This window comes from Epinephelus lanceolatus, chromosome 15 (assembly GCF_041903045.1).
Source record: "Epinephelus lanceolatus isolate andai-2023 chromosome 15, ASM4190304v1, whole genome shotgun sequence".
In the NCBI taxonomy this organism is placed as follows: domain Eukaryota; kingdom Metazoa; phylum Chordata; class Actinopteri; order Perciformes; family Serranidae; genus Epinephelus; species Epinephelus lanceolatus.
In genome coordinates this window covers 38,542,242-38,557,923 of record NC_135748.1, presented here as the reverse complement: position 1 = coordinate 38,557,923, position 15,682 = coordinate 38,542,242, and the positions used below count along the sequence as shown (strand labels likewise).

At 40.9% G+C, this 15,682-nt stretch overlaps 1 protein-coding gene across 27 annotated transcripts in view; it reads left to right on the top strand.

The window, feature by feature from the left end:
* The window catches only part of mark3a (MAP/microtubule affinity-regulating kinase 3a), an 88,463-nt gene that overhangs the window by 58,734 nt on the left and 14,047 nt on the right, over positions 1–15,682 (top strand). For 6 of the 27 annotated variants that reach the window (XR_013493414.1, XM_078175307.1, XM_078175309.1 and 3 more), the window contains exons 11-17: positions 30–142; positions 328–475; positions 2,167–2,384; positions 3,640–3,743; positions 4,270–4,446; positions 8,879–9,151; positions 11,401–11,427. Coding sequence is in view for 25 of the 27 variants with exons in the window: in XM_078175307.1 (XP_078031433.1) it covers positions 30–142; positions 328–475; positions 2,167–2,384; positions 3,640–3,743; positions 4,270–4,446; positions 8,879–9,151; positions 11,401–11,427 (1,060 nt within the window). In the remaining 2 variants the exon portion in view is untranslated. The remainder of the gene's footprint in view (positions 1–29; positions 143–327; positions 476–2,166; positions 2,385–3,639; positions 3,744–4,269; positions 4,447–8,878; positions 9,152–11,400; positions 11,428–15,682) is intronic. The other 21 variants (XR_013493415.1, XM_078175320.1, XM_078175310.1 and 18 more) reach the window with 5 other exon arrangements.

Sequence of the window (15,682 nt, the reverse complement as noted above, 5' to 3'; positions counted from 1 at the left end):
GCTCATGTGTGTGTTTTTGTTTTGTGCAGATGTGATGGTGGGGATGGGCTACAACCTGGATGAGATCCAGGACTCTCTGGCCAAGATGAAGTATGACGAGATCACAGCGACCTACCTGCTGCTGGGCAGGAAGGCCTCCGAGGTATGAACATTAACCTGGTGTCAGTTCAGTACACGACAGTAGGTCGACTTTAGGGCTATATTTTCCTGCTGTTTTGTCCCTTACCAGTCACGTGCCTGCTGCTTACATTCTACTACTGATTATTAATGATACTTCTGTACATGTACTAAATGTTTAGACCTAAATCTCTCACTTTGTCCTCCCAGCTGGAGCCCAGCGAGTCGGCCTCCAGCAGCAACCTGTCTCTGGCCAAACCGAGGCCCAACAGCGAGCTCAACGGCCAGTCCCCCTCCCACCTCAAAGTCCAGAGGAGCGTCTCCTCCAACCACAAACAGAGACGTTACAGCGAACAAGGTGAGGACACAGTGTTTCATTTCCTCAGTCAGAGGTCTGTAAATAAAATATCAATCATTCAAAAAGCTTTATTGCTTAAAACTGGATGTGGAAGCCTTCTCTTTCTGTCTTTACAGCCCACAACTCAAACTCAGTTGTGTCTCTCCCTCCTGATAAAGGTTGTTTTCTTTCAGTAGTTCTTTGCCAGGCTGATAAAAGCAGTTAAATCAAACACAGTTACACGGTGGAGGCACTTTAACCTTTAGCTTATTTGCACAGCTCAGTGCTGTCCACTGTGATATAATGCTTTGTCAATGACTGCAGTGTGTATTGCTCTCCTCTGTTAGATCTGCAGCTTAAATAGCCACACTGAGAACCTTTTAAACTGCAGCTTTAACACAGCGGTTATTCAGCGAGCTTTTAAAGAACATCCAGGTGTTTTAGTTGTGTTGTCTTTTTTGTTGGCACAAAATCGCAGTGTTTTAAATCACAGTTTAACACATGTAGGGCTGCAACAAATGGTTCGTTTTATTATCAGTTAAGCTGAAGATTATTTTTTCAACTACAGCAAGTGATTGTTTGGTCTCTAACTTCTTACACTTTTTCAACGACTGGATGGCAAGGACTTTTCTTCTGGAGAGAGAGAGAGAGAGAGAGAGAGAGAGAGATCTCCTTATTGTAACTGCACCTATAAAAGCCATCCATCCTTTGAATGTCCAACTCCTCTACTTTGTGGTTACAGAGTTTCATGAGGCTGTGATTATCCTAGAGCTCACTGTAGGTCGTCCTATATAGTGATGTCTGTTCAAAAAAATGATCTCACCACAATGAAATGACGACTAAGGGGACTAACGCCATCACACATGAATAAAATTGGGCTCATTGAATCCACAGGAGTCTCAGCTTTCCAGTCAGACCCAATTTATGCAATTTCAGGACTGTTTTGGGACCCCAGTGTGCAGAAATATTCAAATACAATAGGCGAAAATAACACAAGCTGCATGGGAATAACACTAAGTGGGCATGTTTGTAAAGGTGGGACTCGTGGGCACTCACAGAGCCCAGTTTCATTCAGATATCTTGAGGTGAGAGGTCAAGAGACATCTATGAAAATGGCCATGCCAGTTTTTCATTCGCCAAAATTTTGCCTGACTTTGGAGTGTTATTTAACTACCTTCCCGACAAGCTAGCATGACATAGTTGTTACCTATGGATTCCTTAGTCTTCTAGTTTTATATGATACCTGCCTGCTACAGCCCCCTAAAGACAGCCAGGAATGTCGACATCCCTGCAGAATGGAAGAGGTCAAGATGTATTTTTGATTGCTGGTCAGATGAAACCAACAAAAATATTCACATTTGAAACCAGTTATTTTTTTCCTGATTCAACTATCAAAATTTTTGTTGAATAATCTCCATATTGGGGGAATATATGGCTTCAGTCTCAGTAATTTGCATTCCAACATAAATAGCAGACAGATATGTTTTTCAGCTATGAACTAAATCACCCTGCGTTCTTTAAAAATACCTTAATGTGCTGATAATTCTGTCCTCAGTCAGTCTGAGTCAGTGTCAGAATTATTCTTCTCCAAATGTAGGTCGTCTCATTTTAGATAAAAACACTTACATTTAAAAAAGGACGTTTTTGCCAGAGGTACAAACAGCATTTTTGACTCATCCGTCACACATCTGCCTCCTTGTTTCTCTCTGCAGTTGGTCAGAACGTCCCTCCAGGGATGTCTCATCCAAAGAGGAGTCAGACTACCACAGCAGAGAACAGTGCGAAGGAGGAGAGCGGAGTCCAGCTGCGTAAACCCAGCACTCCAGGGAGCCGCGGGGCTCCACCCGCCAGCCCTCTGCTGGGCAACGCAAACAACCCCAACAAGGCTGACATCCCTGACCGCAGGAAAGGCGCCACCACCGGCCCGAGCGTGAGTTTCTTTATCAGTTAAAATACACCAGCAAATACTCATTTTCCTGCAGCTTCCTGTTGTTTATCAGGGAAACATGAATCAACCAAACTCAAGCCAAAAACAAGCGTCCTGCCAGTAACACGTACAAGGGGTCAATTATATCTTCCCAGAACTTAAAAACAAATTATTTAAAGACACAGTTCTGTGCAGAGCTTTATCAAATTGAAAACGTTTTCCATCAAGATACTCATCTTGAAAGCTTCACGCTGCAAGTGCAACGTGTAAAGCTTTACCTGAGTTGACTTTGAGTGTATTTCCATTGGTGTCTTTTGCTGTGTCAAACCAAGCTACATTGATGAGCATTTCCATTACCAGTTAAATGTGCAGAGTTGCTCTCTAGGTGGAATATCTCTGGAGTCGGGCCAAAGCAGGCCTGACCGCCTTCAAGCAGGTTGCAGTGACATCAGATGGGCTTCATCATAATTAAGGGACAGTCTAGCCACATGTTTTGAAAAGCCTCCACTGCTATTGCCAAAGTCTTTCTCAAGTAGTAAGCATCAGATGCTGAGTCAGATCCTAACAACAGGGTCATCAACTCAAGGCAAGCATGTCATCAGTTAGATACACGTTAAAGCTCTCAAGATCCTCTGCGACGTCAAAATCGCGGTGAAAATTGTGTAATGTGAACTAGGCTTAAGAGTGACAGTCATATTCTCCATTGAGCAGATAGAGCGGATTACGTTGTTCAGAAGGGCAGCAGGAGGAGGGTTCCTCCGTAGCCAGCATTTTGTAATTGTTTTTTTAACTTGCAGCCATAAATCTTGAAAGGGTATGTGTCACTTTTACTGGTGGCCTTTGGGAATATTCCCAAGGTACGAAAAGTTAAAGGAGAAATCAGATTTTAGAAATCTTTAGAAAATCTCTGAGACTAAATAGTTAACTCCTAAAATATGGACAAGACCAAAAAATATGTGCAAGCTCAGTTAGTTTTGTTGCTAATTTAGACTAAATACTTGGTTTGAAAAGGTTTAACCTCAAACTCTGTTATCTCTCTTTGAACCTGTCTTCTGTCTGGTTTATGCACCTGTTCAGTCTTGTTACAAACTGACTGTTATTCATTTTTTCATTTCTGTCTGAAGACTTGAAACTGCATCAGCTGCAGCTGATCCTGGAAACTATAAACTGTTTGTTCTTATGGTTTTTTTAATCAAAGGTTTGACATAAATGGACTAAAACAGTTTTGTATTAATGTAAAATCTGATTTCCTCTGCAGAATAACACTGCGTCGGCAGGTATGACCCGCAGGAACACATACGTCTGCAGCGACAGAAACAACACGGACCGCCTCTCCGTCATCCCCAACGGGAAGGAGAACAGGTGAGAGAGGATGTTTGTTGTCTTTGACCTGGTTTCATCACTAAACTCTGCGTCAGCACAGGATGTACAGTCGACACAAAGAGCTCCAGTTTGTAATGAGATTACTGAGCCTGTACATTTTTGTGGAACCTGTTGTGGAAGCCAGTATGTTTGTTTATTTTGTTTCACCAGCAGTCAGTGCTTCCTGTGCCAGTATTGTGGTCTAAATGCTGTTTTGGAGCTTTTTCTGCCCAACAAGAATGCAAAGCTCCTCATTATGAACAAGAATGTGGTCAAATTCAAGGCTCGTAAATATGGATATACAAAAATATCATCGTCAGCCTCCCAGACTCTAACAGCAGTGTTTCACCATTTGTTGAAAGAAAATCCAGACAGGATCCTTTTTGTTTCATCCCTTTATTTTCTTTCTTTAATTCCTTCTTTCTTGTATTTACTTCCCCTTTTTCTCATCATCTTATTTTTTTCATTTCTGCCTGTGTGTTTGTGGTTCGGGGGGATGTTGTTTTTTTCATTGTGGCATGACCAGCATGACTGAGATGGCTTGTGCCACTAGCCCTTCCTCTGGCTTTGCGGCCGCTGCGTTCGGTGCCTCGTCCAGTTCGGTGCGGCTGAGGTATCAAACCGTCGGCCCTTTGTACGTTTGCCAGGCAGGCTGGGCCACGCTGCCCCACTCCTACTACGCTCTGGACTACTGCTCCCCCAAGTAAGACGGCAGGGCCTCCAACAACCCCCCTGTCTGTCTCCTCTCATGTCTCAGCCCCTGTTTGGCCCCTCGCTAACCCACACATCCAGCCAGCTTCACACTCTGTAACCCCTCGACTAAACCATGGACACCATTTCCTGCAAGGCACAGAAAGGAAAACAACTTGTTTTTGGTTGTCAGTGTCTGAAAGTTACGCTCATCGGCCACAAGCAGGTAAAAGACACGACTTTCTGAAGGGTAAAATAGTGCTGAGCTACAGTGATAAACTGTGATCAGAGTCAGTGCTGCACTTATTCTCTATGTTAACAAAGAAAGTTCTTCACTTTGCTTCATTTGATGCTTCTGCAGCTGTTCAACAAACCACTCAACTCAAACCTAAACTAACCTGCTAAACAAACGGATCTCCTCCAGAGGATTCTTTAAAATCCACTTGTTAAAATTTTGTTGTTGTTATGAACTGTAACATTAGTCCTCATTTTGAACCGTTCTCCATTTATTCAGCTTGTGAAACCCGTCTTTTGTCCATGCAGTGTTTCAAAACAACCACAGAATAGCCATGTCACTCTGCAAGGAATTTAGCAGGTGATATCAATACCAGTGAAATTTCATGATTCTCGATACCTAATTCAAGACCATGCTAAAAAATGTAACATTTTGCAACCTGAAGAAGCAAAAAACGTAATCGTGAAGTGCTCAGCACCTCGTCACGCTGCTGGCGTTTGTCACAAGCGTAAATACGTAGCACTCCCATTGCAAAGAATTTTTAAAAAAGCTTTTCATTTTAAGAAGTCCAGGCAGAGCTGTTGCTGCAGCTGTACCTAATGCCGTCTTCCACGTGTTATTGTTGCTCTGTGCTGGAATAAGTTCTTCTTCTTCCTTTGGCGTTTCACAGCAGACTAGAACGTATGTAGGCGCATATGCTGCCCTGTCAGGTCCAGAAGAATTGTATTCCTAGCACCTACGATACTGGAGAACATCAAGTACCATCACATTTTCATTTTTTGATGCACAAGTATTGGTTCTCATAACATCCCCTAATGCAGGAGATGTTTAAATCGGGGGAAATAAAATAAAATAAAATAAAATCTGTGGAGCAAATCTTTGGTAATATTAGCGAACCTCGAGTGTCATTGCTGACACTTTGACATGCAGTTATTCAGAATAATGTGTAGGAAGTGATGTCGTAATGTCAGCAGCAGCTTTATGCTCTGATGTCAGCTCTCCACAGAAAATGGTCGCAGCCTAAAAAGTGTATTTAAATAAAATCTGGCTGATCTCAGATTCACTTAACAAGGTCAGAGCTGATTGATCGGACTGAATCATTGCGTCCCCAGAAATAATAAACTAACATTAAATCACAATATGTCACATTACCTGTTAATGATGCTTTTTTGTACACAGGTACTGCGTGGAAAAGTTGAATAAAGGCAGCATCATAACAAAAAGCCTTGATTCTGATATTGGAATATGGCTGCAGTAAGACTGACTTGAGTTGATCCAGGTTAAACTGCACTGAAGGGGCGCCCACTAGCTCACCTTGCATGTCATCTCCTCTCTCTCCCCCTTTCAAAAAGCCCCAAAAATATCTTCAAAAAAAACTGTTGCTGCAATGTGACATCAACCAGCAAAGTAAGGAAACATTCCTATTAGCTTGTAATGTGAATGCCATATTTCAAGTGTCTCTCAAGATTGTTGTAACCAGTTATAAAATAGTTAAAGCTGTGAAAACTTCTCAGAATTTCGAAGTCCTGTTTGGGAGTTTTACAAACCATTGGACCTCTGATGAGCCTTTAAACAAACTAATCTGCTAACCAAACTGGACTTCCTGGTTTGTGTCTTATTGTCTCGCCAGTACCTCAAACAGCACGCTCACACCAAAACTGCTTCTGCTGACTTTGCCTTTAATTAGCCTTTTAAATATAAAGGGTTTGCTTCTATTTGATCTTTTACAGTCGCAGAGTAAGCGGTGGTCACAGATGTTTGAAATTTTAAATGAAAAAACAGTATGAAAGATCAGATACTCAGGTTTCACAATCAGGTGTTATCACTGCAGCAGATAAACAAATATTTTTCCTGCACTTGGAACACGGTGGGTGTAGATTTCAGACACTGATACAAATGGAGGCACAAGTAGAGAAAAATATGTATCGTCACACTTAAATCAAGCTGCCATGCTTTGATGAACGAGCTCCTAAACTCTGTGTGTGATAATATTTTTCTATGTTTGCCAACCATGAGCTGGAGGACCTCGTGTCTCCGCTGCAATAACAGAACTCTCACAGCTCTGCTCCTGATCTCTCCTCCATCCTCTGCTGTGAACTCTGACCCCCTGATCTTCTTCTCCGTCTGGATCCCCCTCACCTGTTCGTGTCCGCAACACGGCGAGCCGAGCTCCACCGCTCACCGGCTCCCCAGCTGTCCCCTCAGACCCATCGTCTGTTTTTGTTTAGAGTCTAACTGATCAGGGAACTCACTCTCCTCATTGTACACATCAGGAGCTTGATGCTCAGGGTGGGAAATTAACAAACATCAAATGTTAGATCTGTTAAATTTCTCTTTTCTAAAATTATCTTTAGCTGGTGAGTTCATGCACTTCATCTCCCACACTGTCGCTCACATTTTATTTAATAAGGTTTTTGTCCTTTCATCTCGACTGTAGCCTGTTTTCACCAAACAAATCTTTTTCCAGGGGCTTTGGGACCATTTTAGCAACTCAGAGTCCTCAGAAAACAGGGTCTAAGTGACAGGGTCTAAACTTGCCTGTCAAAGTGTGTGCAACATGTCTGCAGCTTCATTCTCACAGTAGACAACCATCAGTGCCACGAGCATCAACATCAGTATGAGCTGTTGACGTTTCTTGTGGTATTTTTTTTTACTTTAAAAACTAAACTATTAGTATTTTGACTTCCCTTTGAGTTTCTATTTGTAGTCAGTTTGTAGTCGGAGTAGTATTGTCCCATTACTACTGAGCGGCAGGTAAACAGTCCATGTGAAGAGGTGGAATGCATTGGCTGAAATGCAATCTCAGAACCCACTGGCTATGTCTGACGACCTGTCAGCTTCATGTAGGTTTTTATTTATTTGAGTTGTCTGCATTAATATGGAGATATCTGTTTATGTAGATTAGCTAAAATGCTGTCACATTAAAAAAGAAGTCTTGACTCGGATATCTGCTGGCTACAGCCCAGAATATCAACCTTGCCCTTGGAGGCTTTATAGACATTGACATAGCGGGTCCATTATGAATGGGCTGCAGGTGAATCGCAAACGTGTCAAGTTTGTTTTAAAAAAAAAAAAAAAAAACAACACTTAATTTTAAGTACATAGAATTTCTGGCACTGAGCTAAGTGCCCTTTCCTGCTGCAGAGTGAGTGACTAACAGAAAACGACTTAACAGAGACAGCAAACTGACTCGAAAACATCGCTAAACGCGCGTGACACTGAATGTATTAAACTGTATGGACCTTGAACTAATGACTAAGGAGAAATCTGGACCCCCTGGCTGCACCAGTTGGGAACCACTGCATTAGATTGATAGCTGATGGGTTCTGAGAACAAGCGGAGCAAATTTTAATCTGCTCTTCGTTAAAATGTGGTTATTAAAGCATGAATAAACATTTTCAGTCTCCTTTTCCACCTCCTCTGCGACTTCCTTTCAGTTATCAGAGTGGAGCAACAGTCTCAACAAACAACACAATGAAATCTGAGTCTTGAACATTTTTCAAAGATCTGTTGTCGGGCTAATTTAATGCAGATTTGCACAATATCACAGACACAGTAGAAGCACAACCAGGAGTGTTCAAAGGAAGGTTTTTCAGCTCCTGATCTAGTCCCTGTGGCTCAAAACTTCACAAAGCTATTTGTTTGAAAAGGGGGCATAGAAAAGTTTTCTTTTCGTCAAAGTAAACCAAGTTAGGAAACCAAGAGTTACCAACTGATAGGGTTTTTTTTTTTACTAAACAAAACTGGCTATTCAGTGTCTGAATCCACCAGCTAATGTGATTGGATGATATATATTATTATTTAATTTCCTACCCTGTTGACATCTAACATGCAAGATTCATTTAGTTAAAACTCATGGCAGTGTTAGAGATCCACGTAGGAATAACAAGCTCTCGGCCATTTTTAAAGATAAGGAGGGAAATGTGATGCGACTGGTAACAATAAAGGTTTTTCCATTGCAGCTGTTTGCCTCTGCACCAAACTGTTGACCTTCACTGTAAAATCTGGCGTATTTATTTTGGAGGACATTTAAAACCACGTCTATTAAATATGCCAATTGCTCCATCAGGTTTACTGGAGACATTATTGAATAACAAACACCAACATGTGTTGAGGTTCAGTGAGGAAACACGCCTGCAGTGGAAAAACTGTCTGATTTTTGGTTTAAATTCTGACCCTAACTGTCTCCACTCTTCTCCCTCCACCTCAGCAGTGTTGCAGCGTCACCCGGCGGCCAGAGGAACCCGGTGGCGTCAATCAACAGCATCGCCAACGCCACCACGCCCGACCGTCTCCGCTTCCCGCGAGGCACCGCCAGCCGCAGCACCTTCCACGGCGGCCAGCTGAGAGACCGCCGCACAGCCACGTACAACGGGCCACCGGCTTCACCCACCCTCTCCCACGACGCCACCCCTCTCTCTCAGACCCGCAGCCGTGGCACCAGCAACCTTTTCTCCAAACTCACCTCCAAACTCACCCGCAGGTAGGCGACGACACACATCATGTCAGTATGAAGCACACAGGGTTGGAGTTTAGCTCTCTTTCTGTTCACTCAGTTTATTCTTAAACGATCTTTACGTACGCTTTTTCACAAGTTATTGATGTGACGTCTGAAAGTGGATAAACTCCAGCCCTCTGCTCTGTACAGTTTAATCTCCTGTGACTCTGTCTGTTCAAATGAGAAGCCAATCAACACAGTGCCTTGTAGAGTTAGGATGATTAATTACATGCTGGGGGAACACTTCACTGTCCTGTACGATGTGATTTATTCTTAAGTCTAAATTGTTTATCTGTCGCTGCCTGGATGCCTGCCACAGAAAACCCAAACCGCCTCAGTTTGACCTCTCTTTAATGGAATTTGTGAATTGTTAATGGTTACAGCTGTGTTGTGATCCGGGAACTGGTTATAGGCCATTAACATTTCCCGGATCATAACATAATTTTAACCAGTCACAGTCCTGTGAGTCATTAAAGGGTCACTTCAGTTTTTGTCAACCTGGACCTTGTTTTCCCATTTTTTGTGTCTAAGTGACTCATGGGAGCAACAGGCTGCAATGTAACCTCTCAGGGCTTGTTCGCACCGTCAATTAAAAGTGCCACTGACAGGCTCTGATTATTATTCTAAGTGTCTGACAACGTTATGGAAAGGATCCTTCTAGAGGTAGAGCTTTCTGTTAAAGAGTAAGATCCTTTATGTTTAACCAGAAACAGCCCCAAAATGCAGTCATTTCAGTGTGTATAGATGCAGCGTATTATCACATCTAACTGGGTGAATTAAGGGTTAATTTCAACCAAACCAGACTTGATGATTGCTGGAACAGTGAAAAGATGAACCAGGATAGTTTTGTGAGTTTTATTTTGTGTCTCTTGACTTGAAATAATGTTTTACGATGATAAAATCACTGTTTTTTTTAAAAGGAGTCTGGGAGGTTTGACAATAGCGATATTGGGACTGTTTCTGGTTAAACAAAAAGGATCTTACTCTGTAAAATAAAGGTCTATCTCTGTAGGGATCCTTTCCATAATGTTGTCAGATACTTAAAACAATAACTTCAGCCTGTCAGTGGCGCCCGTCAATGACGTACATTGACGGTGCAAACATGCCCGGAGTGGTTACACTGCTGCTGACAGTAGCCCTCTCACTCAATACTGGACTAAATTCAAAAATTGTTGTTCCCATTAGTCACTTAAACACAGAAATTTGAAAAATGCTGAAGTTATCATTTAAAGATGTTTGCTGATTATTTTCTTGCATAATAATTGCACATTTTTAGGTTCACACCGTCCATCACAAACAAAATGGAGCTCCAGTAAAAACACTCAGCTATTTTGATAATCAATCAAGTTGTTATTCAGGCAAAAATAAAATAAACCAGCTTCTAAAATGTGAGTATTGGCTGCTTTTCTGGCATTTGAAAACTTTAGGCTTAGGTCAGTGGTGGAAAGTAATAAAGTACTTTTACGTTACTACAGTACCAAAGTGCAATTTTGAGGCACTTTACTGAAGTATTTCCATTTTACGCTCCCTTATAATTCTACTCCACTATATCTCAGAGCCAAATATTGTACTTTTTACTCCACTACATTTATTTAATACCTTTAGTTACTCTGCAGATTACGATTAATTATACAAAATATAAATCAACTACTAAATAATCATGTATTATTATAGATTAAACCACCCAGCAGTATGTAAAGTAATTAAAATTAGTTCCACCTTTATGAGCTGCAACATTAAAGTGATGAACACATTAATGCATCAGTAATTATAATCCAATAATATAATAGTTATGATTTTGAAACTGCCCATTCTGCAAAATGAATGCTTTTTCTTTTGATACTTTAAATATTTTTTCACTCAAATAAAAGATCTGATTACTTCTTCCTCCACTGGCTGTAGGACATTGTGATTTTTTTTTATTTATTTATTTTTTATTATCCTGAACAGTTATTCAATAATTAAGAAAATAATCAGCAGACAATAAAAATAATTGTTCATTTAAATGTTCTCAAAGTGGCAGCCCAGCCAGCAACATCACTCCTGCAATGACTGACCTAAAATGAGGAATTGAAATCATTTGATAATCAATGAAAAAAATTATCTTTCCCTCCACTGTTGATGATTCCAATCACCCCATTTTTGTTCACTCATTCAGACTCCTCATACCCCCCCTCCCTCCTCCCACTCCTCCTTCACCATTTTCACTGTTTCTTTGTCTGATTCTGTTGTAGAAACATGTCATTCAGGTTTACCAAAAGGTAGGACTCTTGTACTGCCTTTTATTTTCGCTCTGTGCCAAAAAAAAACAAAAACAAAACATAACGAAAAACAATTTCACTGAGAGAACATCCTCTGAAACTCTACAGACGTGTGGGGCTGCTGGCACTGAACTAACACACCGCTTAGCAGGAACAAAAACTCTCTGGGTACATTTACATGCACGCAGTTTCATAATCAGATTAATGTGATGGAAGCTTTCACTGTGTGGTTTTCACCCAAGTTAACTTTATCCAATTTATCAAGAGGGCTAGTTTTATTGTTAAAGGAATTGGGTAACATGTTTATTCGCTTTCTAGTCTAGAGTTAATAAGATTGCACAACAAACAAGAAGTTGGAGCCAGAAGTCAGTTAGCTTAGCTTAGTGTAAATACGGGTAGCAGGTGGAAACAGTTAGCCTGGCTCTGTCCAGAGGAAACAGAATCAGCCTACCAGCGCCTCTAGATCTCACTAATTAAAATGTCACTTTGGTTAGCCCACACATAAACAGTTTACCAGCCTCGATAATGTTGCAATGGCTGGTATTATTTTAACTGTGTGAGTGTGCGTGTTTGTGATACACCTGTGAGACACCTGTTGTACCAGAAACTACCACAGAAGTGGTTTTGAGTATTGTGCCAGGTGTTAAATGTCTGTCTGTCTGTGGATAGATTTTATCGCTGCAATAGAGTAACAACTGTGCAAGATGCAGCTGTGAAACTTTACAGGTGTGTAGTTCGGATCAAAATAAAGGTCAGTTTCAAAGACGGGTGTGGTGTGAGCAAGAGGGCCGGAAGTAAGGGGGTAGGAAGCAGGTGAAGGGCTATTACCCCTCCACTTTATATGATACGATACGATGTACTTAATACGTTATTAAAAATCTTAATTGAGGTTTACATTTTAAATGTTTTGAAATGGTCCAGGTTAAATTGGGCATCCTGTGTCCTGTGTTACGCCCTTAGCTGACACCTGTGTTAAGTAGCAGATTGCTGTATCATGACTGGAGTGATGTCATCACAAGATGGCCGCCGTTTTTTTGGTAACAAGTCATGTTGTTTTCTTTTCTTTTTTTTCCCGATACTGGTGCCTAAACTAATATAATAATAAAAATGATAATAATAATAATAATAATTTTTAAAGAAAGACAGCCAAAGCCATTTCAGGCCCGTGTGTGTGTGTGTGTGTGTGTGTGTGTGTGTGTGTGTGTGTGCATAATGTCTAAAATAACAGCGTGAAAAAAAGGAACTATTAGGATTTCTTTCTTTCTTTCTTTCTTTCTTTCTTTCTTTCTTTCTTTCTCAAAGAACAGCTCTTTTGTTACAAAGGCAAATTTGATCTTGAAATGAAAAAATATGGTGCCACGGTGGTGCAGTGGTTAGCATTGTCGCCTTACAGCAAGAGGGTTCCTGGTTAGAACCCGGGTCTGCCCTCTGTGCAGAGTTTGCATGTTCTCCCTGTGTCAGCGTGGGTTTCCTCCAGGTGCTCCAGCTTCCTCCCACAGTCCAAAGACATGCAGGTTAATTGGTGACTCTAAATTGTCCGTAGGTGTGAATGTGAGTGTGAATGGTTGTCTGTCTCTATGTGTCAGCCCTATGATAGTCTGGTGACCTGTCCAGGGTGAACCCTGCCTCTTGCCCAATGTCAGCTGGGATAGGCTCCCCCGCGACCCCTAACCGGATAAGCGGTTACAGAAAACAAATGAATTAAACAATATATCAATACTTTAACAGTATAACTTATACTTGATATATGATTAAATTCAAAACACTTTCGGCTGCACCCTCGCTACGATCAGTCACATAATGATTGATATGAAGCACCAAAATCTGCGTTTTGATTCATTCTCATAAGAACTGGTGCTGTATTGGCTCCAGGTTTTGGTACAAGGGTTGGAAAATAACTTCTTTGCCCACCTGTCACTGTTGCTGTTGAATTCCCGAATCTACCAGCAACTCAATAGATTATCTTTGTGTTTTTTTGGCTGGTGGATGAAGCAAACCGAGCAGCCACTCTGAATATTTTAGCAGCATTTGGCTGATGGCTGGTGTTAATTTCCAACCCTAATGAGTGTCTTTCCTGGAGACATAATAAAACCGTCCTGCAATAATCCTTCCTCTCATGAAGGTTATCATGTCTAGTTTTTTTAATTGTGTTGATTCAGCTGTGTGGTCATTTTGGAGGCTCCAGGTGTTTCCGTTATTTTGTCCACCCTGTTTTTATCAGTGATGATGGGCTAAATAACAGGAACACCTGTCTGTATAATGAAGTACAGTTTAACAGCACATCTATCACAGTGAGCTTTTGGGCAGAGCCAGGCTAGCAGTTTCCCCCTGTTTCCAGTCTTTATGCTAAGCTAAGCTAACTGGCTGCTGGCTCCAGCTTCATGTTCACTGTACAGGTATAACAGACGTGTACAGAGGTTCAATCTTCTTATCTACATCTTGAACAGAAAGCGGATAATCATTCTCTCAAATGTCTAAACTATTCAATTTCAGAGGGATGTAACGTGATAACATCTGGTCAGATATTTATTTCCATAGAAAACATCAGCAAAGACGTCATTATAGATCAGATTTAAACGATCATTAATCAGCTGGAGTTGTGCATTAGTCAGGTTTTTAACTGGAGTTCCTGTGTGTGTAAATGTACCCAGTGTGGCTGTGGTTGGTCTGAGTGGATAAAGGCTGATTGGGCGAGCAGACCAGACTCCTTGAACCAATCAGTCGATTTAACCAACAGCAACAACAACAAAGCAGCAGCTTGCCACTAATCAATTGCCGATGCATGCATGGGGGGGTCGCTTCTTTACAGCTGCCATTGATTTGTGGTTTGTTTTCTCACCACATTGATTGTTGTTATCGACTCAACTCTCTCTGCTGTTGAAACTGCACATTTTAGATGGAGCCTTAAACATTATTCTGCTGCATTTATTCACCATAAAACAGTCTCTCTTTTTTTTTACTCCCTCTGGCTCAGATGTGATTTCTCGGGGCTGTCAGATGAGATTTTTTTCTGTTTTCAGACAGAGGAGAAAATGTTTGGGCCATCAAGAGCTTAAAAAACAGATATAAGTTTGTATTTGTGTAGGTCTATGGTTGATCTATCCAGTTGTGTTAAGTGTTTCACTAGGTTTTGCTTTGCATATAGAAACATAACTTAAACATAAATGTTTTTTTTTAAAGGCTTGTCAGTTGATTATTTTGTCCTTTTTGCAGCTTTCTGTTGTGTTTTTGGGAACGTTTGGTGTTCCTGAACTGGATTTCTGAGCTTCCTTGAGTCATTTTGAGAAGACTTTCCCCCATCAGGGTGGGGTCAGGGGTGGTTTCCTTTACATACAGTCCAGAGATCAGTTCTGTGAGCTGTGGATCACCACTGATGTTAAGTTTACATCAGTCTTTGTTAAATGCTTTCTGCAAAATATCACATTTACTCCTCATGGATACAGAAGTTTACAAGGTCAATATAAAAGTCCATAAATACAAAAGATAAAATATCATAATTAGCTCTTAAGATATACCTTTTAAATCTTGGCTCATTAATGGCTGAAAATGAGGAGATAATCCAAGTCTGTTTTCTTTCCACACAACACAGCCCCCTTCTTCAACTCAGATCTCCACCCTTTAATATCTATGGATAATAACACTAAGACAATCTGAGGCTCACCATAAAAGATAGATTCACATTTTTATCAAGTCTATCTTAATATAACACTCACATGACAGTCTGTACATTGAAGTCATAATCGGTTGCTGTTATACAGACGTTGCTGTGATCTGTCCTCCTGTTCTCCCTTCTTAAAACAATGCCGTATTGTGCAACGTTAACAAAAGTGCCCCGTGATTCTGATTTGCTGCTAAATTTAATGGTTCCTCTTTGACCCATGCTAGACTAGGACTGCATGGTATGAAGGAAATATGCAATAAGGTTGTTGAAAGTGGCAGAGACGACATTACTTGCAGTATTAAACGGATATTAAAGTGTACTCAGTTCTGCCTCTCTGCTGCTTTCACTGCACTGCTGAAATACAAAAAATGATTAGAGGAAATTATGTCCCAGCATTCTTTTATTAAACAAATTGAACACTGAACTAACACAAAAGGCACCAATAAAAAAACAAAAGAATAGTTACATTTTAAAGTGACATTTTCTACTGATTCTCTCCTTCAATTATAACTCAAAACATTTCAGTGCAGTATCGCAGTCTTTCACGAAGTGTTGAGTCCAGTTCAGAGCAAAGATCCACGACGAGATGAAACC